Source organism: Orycteropus afer, unplaced genomic scaffold (assembly GCF_000298275.1).
Source record: "Orycteropus afer afer isolate SDZICR_OR568_19922 unplaced genomic scaffold, OryAfe1.0 scaffold00221, whole genome shotgun sequence".
NCBI lineage: Eukaryota > Metazoa > Chordata > Mammalia > Tubulidentata > Orycteropodidae > Orycteropus > Orycteropus afer.
The window spans coordinates 1,371,170-1,384,361 of NW_006921808.1; the positions used below are offsets into that span (position 1 = coordinate 1,371,170).

Sequence of the window (13,192 nt, forward strand, 5' to 3'; positions counted from 1 at the left end):
ACTGAGACTATGGCCCCTAGCTGCCCTTCAGGTCTGGAATTGAACCCACACCTGTGGCTTCCAGCCAAACAAAAGGTAGGCATATGAGTTGAACATTCACCTGAGGTAGATACACTTCTTGGAAAGAATAATCATGGGAGAAAGAAGGGCTGTTTATGCACAGAGAGACAGCTCAGGGGGCAGGAGTGCATGGAGGGATGGACACAGGGTAGAGGTAACTATGGGGAAGAATTGGGAGGGAAGTTGTGCATTGTGGTAAATTGTGGTCAATATCCTGAGACAAAGTGTATGTGAATTGCTGTATGGAAAGTGAATTTGCTCTGTAAATTTGCACCCAAATCACAGTAAAAAATAAGTAAATTAAAAAAAAAAAAAAGATTCAACCACTGTGGAAATCAGTATGGCAATTCCTTAAAAAGTTGGAATTAGAAATATCATCTGATGCAGCAACCCCTTTACTGAGATTCTAAAGAAGTGAGAGCCAGGACATGAATAGATATATGCACACTCATGTTTATTGCAGCACTATTCCCAACAGCAAATTAATGCAAACACCCTAAGTGCCTATCAACTAGAAGAATGGATATCCAAAATATGGTACATACACACAATGGATTACTAGAACACTAAGGACTAAAGTACATGAACTTGGAGGAACATTATGCTGAGTGAAATAAGTCAATCCCCAAACCAAAACTAAACTCACAGCCATCAAGTCAGATCCAACTCATAGAGACCTCTCCTTTGGTTTCTGAGGTGGTATCACTATTGCCCAACCTGCCTTCTGAGGAGTGGCTGGTGGGTTTGAACCTCCAGCCTTCTGGTTAGCAGTCAAATGACAAATATTGTATTATTTCTCTATTGTAAAAAGTCAAGAAAAAGTTTCCATGTGAAAGGAAACTTTCTTTGTTGGTTACCAGGAATGGGAGGAAAGGAGAGAGAACAATGCTAGATAGGTAGAGACAAGTATTATTTTGGGTGAAGGGAAAGGCAATATACTAAAAGTGAGTCATCAACACAATAATGCTAAGGAAAAGGAAGACATAGAGAGGTAGATAATAGATAAAAACAACAAAGATAACAAATAGTCAGTGATAACAAACATTAATCTGTGAATAAAAAATGGATAGCCAGGCTGAATGATCAGTTATGTCTAGGGAAAAGGGAATATACCCATGACCATATACAAGAATGATAGATGATCATTCTACATACATATTTGTATGTGTTGTAAGAATGTCTATATATATATATATATATATATATATATACTTATATATATTTATACAATATATATAAAATCTAACAAGGGACAAAGATATGATAACTTCTTAGCCACAGCCAACCACTCTGAGGGAGGAAGTAGTTGGACCTGTGGGTTTAGGACCATGGTTGCAGGAGACATCAAGCTCAACTGGCATAACATACTACACAAAAACATTGTCCTACATCCTACTTTGGTGAGCCTGGGGTCTTAAAAGCTTGCAAGCAGCAATCTAGATACAACAGTGCATTTCTCCTCATCCAGAGCAAAGAAGAATGAAGAAAAACAAGGATACATGCAAATAATTAGTCCAGCGGACTAGTGGACCATGCGAACCTCAACCTATATGACCATGAGACCAGAAGAACTAAATGGAGCCCAGCTACCACTGTCAACCACACAGAAAGGGATCAGTATAGGAGATCATAGATAGAGTGGGAGAAAAATGTAGAACAAAACCTCAAATCATAAATAAGACTTGGTTTACTGCTCTGATAGAGCCTGATGAGACATCCAGGAGTATGGCTTCCAGCCAAACAATAGACAAGCATATACAGTAAACATTTTCATCAGGTTGATACACTCTTTATAATGATCAATCATGGGAGAATAGAAAGGCAGTATTTGCACAGGGAGCTAGCTCAGGGGGCAGGAATGCATAGGAAAGAAGCACAAAAGAAAGAAGTAACTACAGGGAGGAAGTAGGAAAAGAGCTGTTATTTGTGGGGAGTTGCAGACAATATCATGAAACAAAACATATTTGAACTGCTGTATGGGAAATGAATTTGCTATGTAAACTTTCACTCAATCACAATGAAAATTAAAAAAATAATAATAATAATTTGTCACCAGCATATTTGAATGAAAGAAAATACTAAAATGTGTTCTTCAGGAAGAGAAAAATGTTCAGAACGATTTAAGCTCAAAGATATAGAAGGAAAAAAAGCAATAAATAAACTATATGAATAAATCTAAATGAATATTAACTGTATAATAACAATAATAGCAATAATAATGTCCTGTGTGCTCTAAAACATATCTAGAATTAAAAGAAATGACAAAAAATAGCTAGTAAAGTGGGAGGAAGGAAATGGAATTAAACTGTTCTGAGGCGTTTTCATTGTCCTGGAACTGGCATACATCTTGATTTATATTAGACAATAAGTCAAGGATGGATACAGTAATCTCTATGGCAAATACTAAAAGAATAGTGAAAAATATGTAGCAAGATTGTTGTTAGTTGCCATAGAGTACGCTCTAACTCATGGTGACACCAACTACAACAGAATGAAACACTGCCTGGTCCTACACCATTTTCACAACCATTGGTATATTTGAATTTATTTTTTGTGGCTATTGTATAATGCTTTCCAACCAAAAAGTTCATCTGTCAGCACTATGTCAGACAATATTCTGTTGTGATCAATCAGATTTTAACTGGCTAATTTTGGAAAATAGATCATCAGGCATTTCTTCCTAGTGTGTCTTAGTCCTGGAAACACTGCTGAAACCTGTTCACCCTAGGTAATCTGATTAGTATTTTAAATACCAATGGCATCATTTCCAGCATAATAGCAGTATGCAAGCTACCACAATACAACAGACAGGTGGAAGACATAACAAGAAAGTAGAGGAGAAAATGGAATAATTAAAAATTATTCAGTCACTGAACTTTTGAATATTGCAGAATAGGCAATATACTTACCACATAAAAAAAGTTTTAAAAATTATTCAGTCATCTGCAAAACACCACATAACATGGATGAACTTAGGGGACCTTATGCTGAATTAAATAAATCACAGAAGGACAAATATAGTATTAGTTCATTATTGTAAAAAGTCAAAGAAAGATTTATATATGGAAGGAAACTTTCTTTGTTGGTTACCAGAGTGGGAGGGGAGAGGAGAGAACACTGGGAATAAAAAATGTATTGACCCATGTCACTTAAAAAAAAAAAAAATTATTCAATAAATCTAAAAGAACTCAAGAAAGGAGAGAAAAAGGACCATAATATAAAAGAAACAAATGAAAAAAAAAAAAAAATGACAAGACGGTAGATTTGAATGCAAATAATTAAATGTAAACAAACTAAATACTTCATTTAAAAGACAAAGATTATCACACTGATTAACTGAAAACAAATTCTAATTATATGCTGCCTACAAGACATACACCTTAGACATATTAATATAGAAAACTTCAAAGTAAAAGGACAGAAAAGTATGAATCAAGAAAACTTGAACCAAAAGAGAGCTGTGACATCTACAGAAGAAAAGATATTTTAACATCGTTTGCCTCACATTAGAATTGAGTGGGTGGTTCTCAGTACCCTCTAGATTGTAAACACAGGGAAAAAAAATTACACTACATCTTATCTGCCTTCATATCCCATGGTAACAAGCAAGCTACAGGGACTCAAGAAATATTTGTTCCATAAACAAAAAAAAGAAGTATGCATATACGGAGAAAAATTAAAGGAGCACTTACCCTTTTAATATATCGCATGTATCTTTTATCCTTATAATATGAACCATATTCATTCTCCACCTGCACAGCAATGATGGGGCCTCCGTTGTGGTACTAAGAGTCAAGGAGATGAGTGTTTGAGAGTGAAACTATTGGTGGGAAAAGGCTGGATTTCCCAAAATTTATTGTTCCACAATGTATTTAGAATGACATAAAAATAACACATGTCATACCTCAACCCCAAGTTACACTGCATTTCTAGCAATGACTCTCACTCCACAGTCAGCAGTCACCTCTGGGAAGTCAAGTGCTCTTAGAATCCTACCTTTCCTGTACTCCCTATATAATGAACTCTCACTAAAACAAACAAACAAACAAACAAACAAACAAACTCATTGCTGTCAAGTTGACTCTGACTCACTGTGACCCTATAGCACAGAGTAGAACTGCCTTCATAGGATTTCCAAGGCTATAATCTTTATGGAAACAGATTGCCACATCTTCCTTCTTGCAGATTGACTGCCAATCTTGGGTTTGAACTGCCAGCCTTTCAGTTAGCAACCAAATGTTTTACCACTGCACCATTAGGGCTTCTTTTTTTTCTCTTTATTAAATACATTAAGCATGAGGACTTAATTAAGCATAAATAAGGTGTTCCTCATCCTATCTAAAGGTTATGCCACTCCTGACTGGATGCCATCTCATTCACATTTCACAGAAACTTTACTTTTTTGAGTATCCCTTCTTCCGAATCTTCATCCCCTTCTTTATTGACCCCTTCCATTATCAATTAAATGGACTCAAGGCCCTATGCTAAAAATAACTTGTGTGAACCATCTCCTCTACAGTTAACACCCTCTTGGCCTCTTCATCATCAGGACCACACTTTGTAAAGCATTGTCTGCACTCACTCTTTACTCTTCTCTGCTCATTCAGTCTTTATGCACTGCAGCCTCTCTTCCATTCTTTCATTTCATTTACATTATCAACATTACCCTTGTAATTTGTAAGTTCACATGAATTTTGTTTCTTAACGTAATTTCTCTCTTAGTAGCAATTCTCTTCCTCTCTTCTGCTCTCTTCCATAACACCCACTTTCTTAGTGTTTGATTTGCCTCTCCAGCCACTTTCTCTGGTGATGTCTCTCATGGTTCCCTATTAATCCCAACTCTGTGCTGGATTCCAATTCCTTCTGCTATCTTGGGACAGCACTGTTTCAATCATGCCCTTTTGCAAATATCTTCAAATCTTCCATCTCTATTGGTTCCTTTCTATCAATATCATACATGCCCAAGTATCTCCTGTGTTTTCAGCTTTTTCAGTCCAAGATCCCTGGTCAGCTATTGTATTTCCTATATATATCTTGCTCCTTTTACATCCTAGCCAAAGTTCATTGTGCCTAGTTCTGTACCTTCTCAACCTCTTCTTGGGGATAAAAAGGGTAACCATGAAGTACCCTCCAAGCATATAGAAACAAGACAACTGCTATTGACCACACCAGTGATGTAAGTAGCAATTCACCAAAACCCATACTTATGTATAAGCATGATTGAAGCACTTGCACACCAAAAACTATGATCATCATGACCTAGGAGAAACTTTAGGTGGAGAGAGTTGGAATATGAAGTTATTTAGCAAGTAATGAATAAACTGACTGTATTTTTCCCTGCTAGGGAAGAAAAAAGAGGCCACAAAGCCGAAAGTAGTTTTTCTCAAATCTTTAAAATTCATGTCACTTACTGAAAACGTTTAAAAACTTTCAAAACCTACTTCTTCTTCCCCTTATCATCTACCCAAAAAGGAATCCAGCAGACTAGAGAGTAGAAAAGGAATGAGGAGAGAACTAGAGGTTGACAGTACTCACATATACAGTAAAGCACATAGTGGGGAATGTTATGGGCACTTCTAAGACTTAACCAGAAGGCTGGTGGTTCAAATCCACCAGCCACTCCTCAAAAGGAAGACTGGACAATCTACTTTCACAGAGATACCTCCTTGGAAATTCAAGGAGAGGTCTCTATGAATCAGAACCGAATCCATGACAGCAAGTGAGTTTGAAGACTTAGCTAAACACATCATGGGATTGCTTTAAGGGGTTTGAAAGCTTAGGCCACAGTCTTGTGGGACAACTTGGTTAATTTGAATAATATAATTCATAAATTTCATGTTCTACATCCTAGTTTGGTGAGTAGTGTCTGTGGTCTTAAAAGTTTGCAAGCAGCCATCTAACCTATTGCCATCAAGATAATTCCTACTCACAGTAACCCTTTAGGACAGAGCAGAATTGTCTCATAGGGTTTCCAAGGCTATAAATCTTTACAGAAGCAGACTAGTGTATCTTTCTCCCATGGAGCAACTGATGGGCTCAAACCTTTGAGCTTTTTGTTAGTAGCCAAGCCTCCAGGGTGTGGGGTGCCATCTAAAATACAATTATTGGTCTCTACTTGTCTGAAATAAAAGAAAAACATGGAAACCAAAGACTCAGAGGAAAAATGTTGACTATAGGACCTATAAACTACACTATTAGTATTATCTCATCTATCCTGAGAACACAAGTACTAGATAATTCCCAGCTAATACAATCATTCTGATCACACAATAGTTGGGTATTGATAGAATGGGAGAAAAATTTGAAACAAACTCAAATTCTTAAAAATCCAGACATGTTAGACTGGTTGAGACTAGAGGATTCCTCAAGACTACTGCTCTCAGGCACTCTTTAAACTTTTAACCAAAACTATTCCCTGTGGTCATCTTTTAGCTAAATAAAAGTTCACCTCATAAAATAAAGAATATCACCCGTGAGTACTGCACTTCTTTAAAAAATCATCTATATCACACAAAAAGTCAACATTTACTGTAAAGCAAAGATGAGAGGGCAAAGGGGCAGAGAAACTAGATTACTGTGAACAGAACAACCAGAAAGGAAATAATGAGAATGCTGATACATTGTGAAAAATATAACCAATGTCATTGAATAATTTTTGTAGACAATTGTTAGATGGAAACCTAATTTGCTGTGTAAACTTTCACTGAGAACATAATAAAATAAAGCAAAACAAAACCATATGGAGAATAGTTCTACTCACACACATGGAGTCACCATGAGTCCGAATCAACTCAATGAAAACTGGTTATGTTAGCCCTACCCAGTAATTCAATTCAGGCAATTACTTCCCTTTGGCAAAGAGACGGGGAATTGGATCTTACCTGTAGTGAGACTATCCTCTGAATCAGCTGGTCAAAATAGAGATTTACTGCTTTAGTGAAGCCTTTGTAAGTTGTTCTCAGCTTCATCCTTGGATCCCTGAGTAACCAGCTAGGATTGAAAAAGGCAAGATTCAGACTTGGGATGAGACACAGCAGTACAAAATTGTTCAAGCATGCAGTTGAAGGAGAATGCACAGCCTAAACTTTCACAGCCACACTAGGACTTTATATTGTGAGATTTTAGTCCGACCTTAAGAAAAAGTCTAGGAGAACAATGTGGAACAAAACTGAAAATCATTTGGAGGGAACAACAACAAAAAAAAGATGTTGGGGACCAGGTTTTCTGGTCCAATAGAGCCTGATGAAGTCACTGAGACTATGGCCCCTAGCTGCCCTTCAGGTCTGGAATTGAACCCACACCTGTGGTTTCCAGCCAAAGAAAGTACAGGCATGTAAGTTAAACATTTACCTCAAGAAGACACACATCCTGGAGAGAACAATCATGGAAGAAGGAAGGGCTGCTTATATACAGGGAGACAGCTCAGGGCGCAGGAGAGTATGGAGGGATGGACAGTGGGAAGAGGTAACTATGGGGAGGAAGTGGGAGGGGAGCTGTTGCATTGTGGTAAACTGTGGTCAATGACATGAGACAAAGTATATGTGAACTGCTGTATAGAAAGTGAATTTGCTCTGTAAATCTTCACCCAAATCACAATAAATAATAATAATAAAAAGAAAAAGTCTAGGACTGAGTCATGGGTAGTTTAGCAGTCTAGTCATCACTTCATTCATCAAGCTGTAAATAGAGGTTGTATAGCAATGAAATTATGTTGTTGTTGTTGTTGTTATGTGCCGTCGAGTCGGCCCCGACTCATAGCGACCCCTCCTTGGGTTTCCGAGGCAGTATCACTACGGAAGTAGATTGCCCAACCTTCCTTCCGAGGAGTGGCTGGTGGGTTTGAACCACCAACTGTCTGGTTAGCAGGCAAGTGTCTTAGCCACTATGAAATTATGTAGAGCAGGCAAATCAGGCTGCTTTCCACATTTGTAAATAAAGCCTTTCTGAAGGACAGCCAACCCATCTGTTTACATATTGTCATGGATCCTTTTGTGTTACAAGGGCGGGGCTGAGTTATGACAAAGACTAGATGTGGCCTGCAAAGCCTAAAATATTTACTACCTGGCCCTTTATGGAAAAAAATTGCTGACTCCCTAGCCTAGAATAAGATTTTTTATAAAGCTGTTTAGAAGTTTTGAAGGGTTTTTTTTTCTTTTTTAAATCTCTTTAAAAAGAGGTTATCAATTAAATTTCCTGCTATTAATGCTGCCACTACAGTAACTAGAACTTATTGAGATATTGCTTAAATGGTAACCATTAATTTGTATTCAAATAATTAGTATGTACTCTACCTCATCTGCACTACAGGGTTGGACATTGATAAAGAATAAATACTATATAGTCACCGATATTGTAAAGTTCATTTTCTATGTCACTAAATGAAGAAAAATTATGCATATAAAAAAGTACATGTAAAACCCTTTATTCTGACTTACATTTGAATGTGCTGCAGCCCATGTAGGGTCATGGCCAGGGACTCTCAAAGTACAACTTACCTGGGCAAGCCTCCAAGGTCTAGGTCTACACCAATGTAAGGGCCTGGGCACAGAATGACCCACAGCCCTACATCTGAAGCTGTAAGTATAAAAGTCCTAGGAAACAAAGCAATGATGATAATTAGACATCCAAATGTGCCTGGAAGTTCTGCTATGTCTCTCTCTTTACTTCCTTTTGAGCTTGGAATGGGTGGAACTCCCAGTGTAGCCAACAAAAGTCCCTTGTAGGAGCCTTGCCCTGGCTAGACAGGAAACCCAACATTCAGTAGGCAATGGGCTCAGTCAAATCATTACAGGACATAAAATTGACAGTCCAGAAATCCAAAACCAAATTCCAACTTCTCTTCCAGATCTATTCCACCAATCCCAATCTTTCCTGTCTTTGTGGATAGCACCACTGTTTAGGAAATACCTAAGTCAGAAAGTTATATCCATCCTTGAATGTTGTTTCCTCCTCATTCCTCTTCCCACTTCAGTGTCAGTTATGAAACCAAATTTATTCTTCTTAATTAATGTTTTCAAGCTTGAAATTCCTCTGCATTCCTACTGTTACCAGCTTGGTTCAAGAACTCATTGTCTCACACCTGAGTTATGAGAATGGCCTTTGACTGTTTTCCTTCTTTCATTCTTACCTTCTTCAAATCTTTCTCCAATTACTTTCAATAATAATAATAATATCATTATCGACAAGGGGAGCTAATATTTACTGATTATAAGCATCAGGTAAAAAAAAATAAATCAAATTCACTGCCATTGAGTCAGATCTGACTCATAGCAACCTCTCCTTAGGTTTCTAAGGTGGTATCTCTACGGAAACAGATTGCCCAGTCTTCCTTCTGAGGTGTGGTTGGTACTACACCACCAGACAGCTAAATTCTTTAAATGTATTATGTTATATGGCAATCCTATGAGATGAGTATCAATATCTTCTCCATCTTTTTCAGGTAAGAAATCAAGCTCAAAGGAGTCAGAGTTTCCTTCAGCCCACATTTTTAGTAAATAGAAGCGCTAAAGTTAGAATTCAGGCAGAGGTTCTGCAAAAAATGCAAACTTAACCAATCTTAAACATACTACCCAAATAATATTTCAAAAAATAACTTCTTAAATTAAGATTCATCAACAGATTCCCAATGTTTTCAAAATAGATTTCAAATACTGTAGGGTGGTATCTCTCCCCTTCATTTCTTGGACATCTCTCCCCTTTATTTCTTGACAATACATCTACATAAAACTTGTAGTGCATCCAGACAGTGTTATTTTCAGTTTGTACAAAATACAATGTGTGAGTAAAACTGGCAAAAGTTGTGCGATAGATGAATTTATAATAATGATAAAAAAGAGTAGCTGCTGGCTGCTTATGTACAATCAAACACTTCATGGGATTTGGTTCTTTAGTTTGGAAGCTCCGGGTCATAGTTTCATGTAATATATCAGTTCATTGTCATAATAATATTTTTAGTGCCTATGATCTATCTACCTCCTGGTTCATTGAGTAGTGCCTGGGGTCTTAAAAGCTTGCAAGTGGCCATAAACGGCACAAAAATCAGTCTTTATTCACCTGGAGCAAGAGAGGAAGAAGGAGAGTCAGGAATAACTGTCTGTATGAAAAACTGCCTCCTTTGCCATGAGACCAGAAAAACTGGATGGTGCCTGGCTACCATTACTGAGCATTTTGATCAAAGATTCTATGAAAGAATTCTGGGGGGCAATGCCAAACAGAATTTCAAATTCTCATGGACTCTAGACTTTCTGGAGCTAAGTAGGCTGGATGAATCCCTAAAACTATTGTCCTGACATAATCTTTAAACCTTAAAGCAAAAATATTCCCTGAAGTCTTTTTTAAACCAAATAGTAGTTCAGTTTAACTAGTAAAAAAAAAAAAAAAAAAAAAAGTCTGCCTTGAGTATTACACTCTTTTAAGAACTGTCTATATAGAATCAAATTGACAAAAGCAGCCTGAAAGATTACATAGCAACCTTAAGGGGCAGTGAGTTTATGTTAATTAAAGAGGAACAACTCAGAGAAAAGGGTGAGAATGTTTTCACAACTCGAAGAATAATCAATGTCACTGAATTGTACATGTTATTGTTATGTGCCTTTGAGTCGCACCTGACTCACAGCAACCCCACCTTGGGTTTCCGAGGCAGTATCACTACATAAGTAGATTGCCCAGCCTTCCTTCCAAGGAGTGGTAGAAACTGTTAAATTGGTATATGTTTTGCTGTGTATATTATCCAGAACAGTAACAACAAAGTAAATTTAAAAAAAATAAAATACAATGTGTGGCAGACAGTTAATTACCTAACCCATTCCCTTTTCTTCCTGGGCACATAAATCCTGAGCACAAAACTACTTTGCCAGCAACGTACACATTTAGATGTAGCCATGTGTCTCCCAGCCAAAAGAATGTGAAAAGAATCAATACGTTCCAAATTCCCTAAAATGTTCTCCCTGTCTTTTCTCTATTTGCAAGCTTGATGCAGCCATGGTGTTTTGGAAGCTATGTTTGAATATGATGGAGTCACAAGATAGAAAGACTTGATTCTCTCAGATATTGCTTGGAAAAGAGACATGCTCACAGGGAGTATTCATTTTAGATTTTACTGGAATTAAAATAACTTTTACTGTGTTAAATCAGTGAGATTTGGGGGTTTATCTGTAACAATAGCTAACATTGCCTTAACATACATTGCTGTCACATCTCTGACTTTGTCCATGCTGGATTCTCTGACTGATGAGAATAAATTCCTGCTCCACCATCAAGTTTTTTTCAGTTATAACCTCACTGCTGTCTTCCCTGATCCATTTCCTTGTTTTGGATTGCGTATTCTTTATATGTTATCATTGCCTTCCTCTCTACAGAATCTTTATTCTTGACAGCACCAAGCTTATTATCTTCCCATCACCAGCACCAAACACAATTTTTGAACTATAAATCTGTTGCCATTGAGTCTATTTGACTCACGGTGACCCCATGTGCTACAAAGTAGAATTGTGTTCCATAGAGTTTTCTTTTCTGTAAAATTTACAGAAGCAGATTGCCAGGCCCTGTTTCTGTGGGAGTGCTGGGTGGGTTTGATTCAAACTGCAAGCCTTTCAGTTAGCAGCTGAGCACAAACCATTTGTGCTACCCAGGGATTTAATATTCTGTTATGTCTTAGAGACCCTGTAAACTATCGCGTAGAAATCTCTTATAGATTGAGAGAGCAGGTTTCTCTGAAACTGTAGAATTCTTGAAGTACAATTTTTAAGTCAGCTATCAGTAAGAATGTCCCATGGACACTAAGATCTAGGCTCCACTGTAAATAACAGAATCACTGCTCAAAGGGTTTCAGTCCAAGGAACACAATTTATCAGCACTATCTGGTGGTTCTTAAAGCAGAATGTAAAGTTCTCCCTAGAGCTGTATCTGATCTTAACAGAGTCAAGTCCCTGACTCTAAGCTACAGAATCAGGCAACTTACACATTAACACATACTTTAAATCCAAGTTCCTAGTGAAATAAAATTGTCCTTCAATTGGCTCATGGAGGTTCCATGGAACATGCCTGCAATGGAAAAAAGACATAAATATATAAGAATGTTTCACTTTACTCTACCTGATTCCATATTGGCTCCTCCATTTAAAATATAGCATCTAGGTTATCTCTGCAATGAAGAAGGCTGATAATTCCAATAGGTAAATCTGTATGTGTGTATTGTATTTTATCTTCAAATTGTCCTTCTCCCAATGCTCAGAAATGGGAGAAGGAAAATTTGAAGATACACACATATACAACACACACGTATTTTTCCATGATTCTAGACATTAGGTAAGATAGATGAGTATTTAATGACTTCTGGGATACAACCACAAAGTTCCCTTTTAAATTGGCCATGAAACCTCACAAAAATTTAGATCCAAATCCATAACAGCAGCAGATGAAAACAACTATAAAACGAAAACCAGAAAGAGTCAAAAAGTTTACAGGACTGGATTATATAAAATTATTTAAATGAATAAATAAAATCAAGTAACAACAATGTAAGATTTGTACTGTCCAGCACCCATTAAAAAATTGTTGCTGTTGTTGTTGTTGATGTTGTTGTTATGTACTGTCCAGTGGGACCCGACTCATAGCGAACCCTCCTTGGGTTTCTGAGGTGATATCACTACAGAAGGAAATTGCCCAACCTTCCTTTTGAGGAATGGGGTGATGGATTTGAACCTCCAGCCTTCTGGTTAGCAGTCAAGTGCCTTGGGCACTACACCACCAGTGCTCCCATTAAAAAATTACTAGGATTCAAAGAAGCAGAAAAATATAATCCATATGGGGAAAAATGATTCTATTTAAATAAATTGTATAAATAATATATACAATAAAACTGCAGAAAAGGATATTAAAAAATTGTTACATATTCCATATCTTTATCAAGTTGAAGAAAATATGACTATAATGAGGGAAAAAATCTAATTTATATATATAAAAAAGATGCAATAGGAACTTCTAGAAATTAAAATGAAATTAAAAATATTGTGGACGTCGCAGGATATAAGTTCAACATCCAAAAATCAGTTGGATTCCTCTACACCAGCAAAGAGATTGCTGAAAAAGAAATAAGAAAATCAATACCGTTCTCAATAGCTACCAAAAAAAT

The 13,192-nt window shown here is 37.0% G+C and overlaps 1 protein-coding gene across 1 annotated transcript in view; it reads right to left on the reverse strand.

Annotated features, from left to right (window-relative positions):
* Positions 1–13,192, reverse strand: part of LOC103203664 (beta-galactosidase-1-like protein 2) — a 116,312-nt gene that overhangs the window by 62,513 nt on the left and 40,607 nt on the right. The window contains exons 3-6 of the mRNA XM_007948734.1: positions 12,034–12,102; positions 8,556–8,651; positions 6,942–7,050; positions 3,753–3,845 (exon numbers count right to left, since the gene is read on the reverse strand). Coding sequence (XP_007946925.1) covers positions 3,753–3,845; positions 6,942–7,050; positions 8,556–8,651; positions 12,034–12,102 — 367 coding nt within the window. The remainder of the gene's footprint in view (positions 1–3,752; positions 3,846–6,941; positions 7,051–8,555; positions 8,652–12,033; positions 12,103–13,192) is intronic.